Source organism: Phalaenopsis equestris, unplaced genomic scaffold (assembly GCF_001263595.1).
Source record: "Phalaenopsis equestris unplaced genomic scaffold, ASM126359v1 Scaffold000969, whole genome shotgun sequence".
Taxonomy (NCBI): Eukaryota; Viridiplantae; Streptophyta; class Magnoliopsida; order Asparagales; family Orchidaceae; genus Phalaenopsis; species Phalaenopsis equestris.
The window spans coordinates 130,525-135,289 of record NW_018165408.1 but is presented as its reverse complement, the minus strand read 5'-3'; the positions used below and the strand labels follow the sequence as shown (position 1 = coordinate 135,289).

General features: G+C 37.3%; 1 protein-coding gene across 1 annotated transcript in view; it reads right to left on the bottom strand.

Annotated features, from left to right (window-relative positions):
* The window catches only part of LOC110032548 (protein GLUTAMINE DUMPER 2-like), a 3,490-nt gene extending 470 nt beyond the window's left edge, over positions 1-3,020 (bottom strand). Inside the window, exon 1 of the mRNA XM_020736210.1 lies at positions 2,473-3,020. Within this exon, the coding sequence (XP_020591869.1) occupies positions 2,473-2,856 (384 nt within the window). The 5' untranslated portion in view covers positions 2,857-3,020. The remainder of the gene's footprint in view (positions 1-2,472) is intronic.
* Positions 3,021-4,765: the final 1,745 nt, after the last annotated feature.

The window sequence follows — 4,765 nt, the reverse complement described above, 5'->3', positions numbered from 1 at the left end:
AACAGATACGGCACCGGCGAGCGCCAGGCCGGGTGTGCCGCGGGTGAAATAGCTTCCCCCGTCGCCAATGGAGCGGATGACTCCTTCAATACGAAGCCAGGCCTCATTCCTTTTCTCAATTCTCGTCGGCGAGTGCAGAGAGAAAGAGGAAGCCAACATTAATACAATAGAGTTGGAAGTTATGTTGGGTGGCTGCGTATTTATAAGAAGGTGGATTTCATGTGAGGAGGAACCTAAAAGCTGGTTATACAAGCTAATGGTCTACTGTGACTGTCTTTTTCTCTACTTTCTATTTTTGCTTTTTCTCGATTTTAGGCTTTAGAGAAGGTAAGCTCTCATAAAGCAAAGAATTATTGCATGCAGGCATCGCATGCAGAGATATATGCGGTGTCCGATTCTGAGTGTAGATCACGGTGATCTACAGTGAAGATGTATTTCAGTTTTTTTTAAAATTTTTTAAAGTAGGACCCACCGAAATATATCCTGACCGTAAATCACCGTGATCTATTGTTACAGGGGCGAAGTACTGGTTTTAATTTGAAAGATATGAATGGGAGACTTGGAAAAGTTGCAGAATTTGTATTTTTATTGGACTGGTAGCATTAAATTTCTGGTTGCTTGCTGCATAACAATATTTAGCCTAATTATTGAAAGCTGACGTGAGCTTGTGGTTTTAGGGAACGAACGTGGCATGCATCTAGACGATAAGCATTTAATGTCAGGCATTGGTAGGAAATTGTATGGTGATGTAAAACTGTGATTTTTATCTTATTTTTTTTTTTCTATTTTTTTGCTAAATGACGCGCGTGATGGTTTTACAAAGGTACGAATAGATTGTCCAATAGATGTTCTGTTGCGGCTATAATAGTTAATGTATATGGGGTCATTGACATACATACCATATAACTTGCTCATGCTTGCCTTAATGCAGTTGATCATCTACTCAGCTCTCTCTGCCCACTGTTGTCTCTCCTTCCATGCATTCTATTCCTTGTGTAATTCAATAAATAAATTTGTGTAATTCAGAAATATAACTTTTTATGCATTAGATAAAGCGACATGTATGTAAAAATTGAAATTTAGATGTTAGATATGAAAATGGATAGGAATTGAGTGAATTGTGAGCAACCCTTTTATATTTATCTTAAAATTGCAAATATCAATTTCAAAAAGTGTTCTTCTGTGGAGTTATTGTGTGTAGAATTAAAGAGTGTTTATTTGTTACTCGTAGCCTCGTAGGCTGATTAATTGAATGAGCAAAGGGAGATGGAGGGCCGATAAAGAAAGTGATGTGCGAGGATGAAATCATAATCATTCTCATCTTTAAATCTCTGTATTTTAAAACATAAAAGTAATACTGAACATTTACATAATTAGGGGTGTCAAAGAGCCGACACGCAAACTCCATTTGATTCTAACTCAAAAAATTTAGATTCGAGTTTATTTGAATAATTTTTTGATTGGATCCGGCTTAAAAATCTTAACTCATTTAATATTTTAGGTTGATTTCGGGTTATCCCACAAACCAGAAAATGACATGATAATATTAAATTGACTCAAAAACGACTCGTCAACTAGAAATTTATTCTAGGTTGACTTGAAATTGACCAAAATTTGGCATGATTTTGGCATGAATACTTAATATTTTCTTGTTAAATGAGTTATACGTGTCGGGTTTTATTTGGCAGGTTAAAGGTGGGTCTTGTTTGGGTTAGACCATTTGACCCTTTTAATATTGAAGTTGGGTTCAGGCCAAGTACTTTTTGGTTCGGGTCAGACCCAAAGCCGACTTGTAAACTCGATTTGACACTCCTACACATAATGACCATGCAATTCGTTCATATTTACATGCACAACAGCAAAATAATAAAATTTTAAAAATAAATAAAAAAAATATCGTCACCATCTTTCTAAAAGTAAAATACACATTTTCATAGACATATTTATGTGATAGTGAAACTCAAAATGCTGAAAACAGTGTTTTCACACCGCATCTGTCCAGGTGTGGTGGCAGCTTTCTGACAGTGATATGACTTTTCCAAAAAAATAAAAATTTGTAATAACTACCGCACCTAGTTTATTAGCAGATTATTTTTAATTAGCTTATCAGTAGATTATTCAATAAGCTGCAGCTGCCCCAAACAGACTCTTATTTTAAGTTAGATTTTTTTTTTCTTAAATTTTAATATGAAAAATTATGTTTTTTTGGGAAAAAGAAAATCTAATAATATCATCACACGTTATTATGAAAAATCACATTCAATATCTAATGCCACAAAACACATCATCAATCTCGTTCCTCAGTATAAAAATCACATTAAGAAAAAATAGTATGGCCCTTAATGCTGGGAAACGACCAAGTTCAGACATGATCGTGACTCTCGCCACCAGCCAAAACATTCCCAGCTTCGTCGGGCTTCACCATCTCCTCGCAGCAGTCACCGCCGCCCTTCTCCACCTTCGCGGCGCTTCTTCTCCACCGCCGCCAGTCAAAAACGACGCCCGGCTGCGAATCGGCTGAGCCAGAAATATTTTCCTCTCATCTCCCGCCATGACGACGACGAACCGTTCTTCCATAGCCGTCCCCTGCTTCCCCTGCGTTACACCCACATCCCTCCCGCCGTCACCGGAATCAGCCGTGTCGCTCATATGTTCGGCGCTGTCGACGTAACCTGAAAGCTTCCAATAAGAGCAGACAAGAACAAGAAGGGCGAAGGTAATGAGGCCCAGCATGGCCGCAATTCCGCCAAACAGATACGGCACCGGCGAGCGCCAGGCCGGGTGTGCCGCGGGTGAAATAGCTTCCCCCGTCGCCAATGGAGCGGATGACTCCTTCAATACGAAGCCAGGCCTCATTCCTTTTCTCAATTCTCGTCGGCGAGTGCAGAGAGAAAGAGGAAGCCAACATTAATACAATAGAGTTGGAAGTTATGTTGGGTGGCTGCGTATTTATAAGAAGGTGGATTTCATGTGAGGAGGAACCTAAAAGCTGGTTATACAAGCTAATGGTCTACTGTGACTGTCTTTTTCTCTCCTTTCTATTTTTGCTTTTTCTCGATTTTAGGCTTTAGAGAAGATAAGCTCTTATAAAGCAAAGAATTATTGCATGCAGGCACCGCATGCAGAGATAGATGCGGTGTCCGATTCTGAGTGTAGATCACGGTGATCTACAGTGAAGATGTATTTCAGTTTTTTTTAAAATTTTTTAAAGTAGGACCCACCGAAATATATCCTGACCGTAAATCACCGTGATCTATTGTTACAGGGGCGAAGTACTGGTTTTAATTTGAAAGATATGAATGGGAGACTTGGAAAAGTTGCAGAATTTGTATTTTTATTGGACTGGTAGCATTAAATTTCTGGTTGCTTGCTGCATAACAATATTTAGCCTAATTATTGAAAGCTGACGTGAGCTTGTGGTTTTAGGGAACGAACGTGGCATGCATCTAGACGATAAGCATTTAATGTCAGGCATTGGTAGGAAATTGTATGGTGATGTAAAACTGTGATTTTTATCTTATTTTTTTTTTTCTATTTTTTTGCTAAATGACGCGCGTGATGGTTTTACAAAGGTACGAATAGATTGTCCAATAGATGTTCTGTTGCGGCTATAATAGTTAATGTATATGGGGTCATTGACATACATACCATATAACTTGCTCATGCTTGCCTTAATGCAGTTGATCATCTACTCAGCTCTCTCTGCCCACTGTTGTCTCTCCTTCCATGCATTCTATTCCTTGTGTAATTCAATAAATAAATTTGTGTAATTCAGAAATATAACTTTTTATGCATTAGATAAAGCGACATGTATGTAAAAATTGAAATTTAGATGTTAGATATGAAAATGGATAGGAATTGAGTGAATTGTGAGCAACCCTTTTATATTTATCTTAAAATTGCAAATATCAATTTCAAAAAGTGTTCTTCTGTGGAGTTATTGTGTGTAGAATTAAAGAGTGTTTATTTGTTACTCGTAGCCTCGTAGGCTGATTAATTGAATGAGCAAAGGGAGATGCAGGGCCGATAAAGAAAGTGATGTGCGAGGATGAAATCATAATCATTCTCATCTTTAAATCTCTGTATTTTAAAACATAAAAGTAATACTGAACATTTACATAATTAGGGGTGTCTCCATTTGAGTCTAACTCAAAAAAATTTAGATCTGAGTTTATTTGAATAATTTTTTGATTGGATCCGGTTTAAAAATCTTAACCCATTTAATATTTTAGGTTGATTTCGGGTTATCCCACAAACCAGAAAATGACATGATAATATTAAATTGACTCAAAAACGACTCGTCAACTAGAAATTTATTCTAGGTTGACTTGAAATTGACCAAAATTTGGCATGATTTTGGCATGAATACTTAATATTTTCTTGTTAAATGAGTTATACGTGTCGGGTTTTATTTGGAAGGTTAAAGGTGGGTCTTGTTTGGGTTAGACCATTTGACCCTTTTAATATTGAAGTTGGGTTCAGGCCAAGTACTTTTTGGTTCGGGTCAGACCCAAAGCCGACTTGTAAACTCGATTTGACACTCCTACACATAATGACCATGCAATTCGTTCATATTTACATGCACATCATTCAAATCTTAACATTAGATAAAAAAAAATATCGTCACCATCTTTCTAAAAGTAAAATACACATTTTCATAGACATATTTATGTGATAGTGGAACCAAAAGTAGGGCTGTCAAAACGGCTTGTTGTTCGCAAACAGCTCGTGTTCGGCTCGTTGAGAAGTTTGTGTTCGGCTCGTT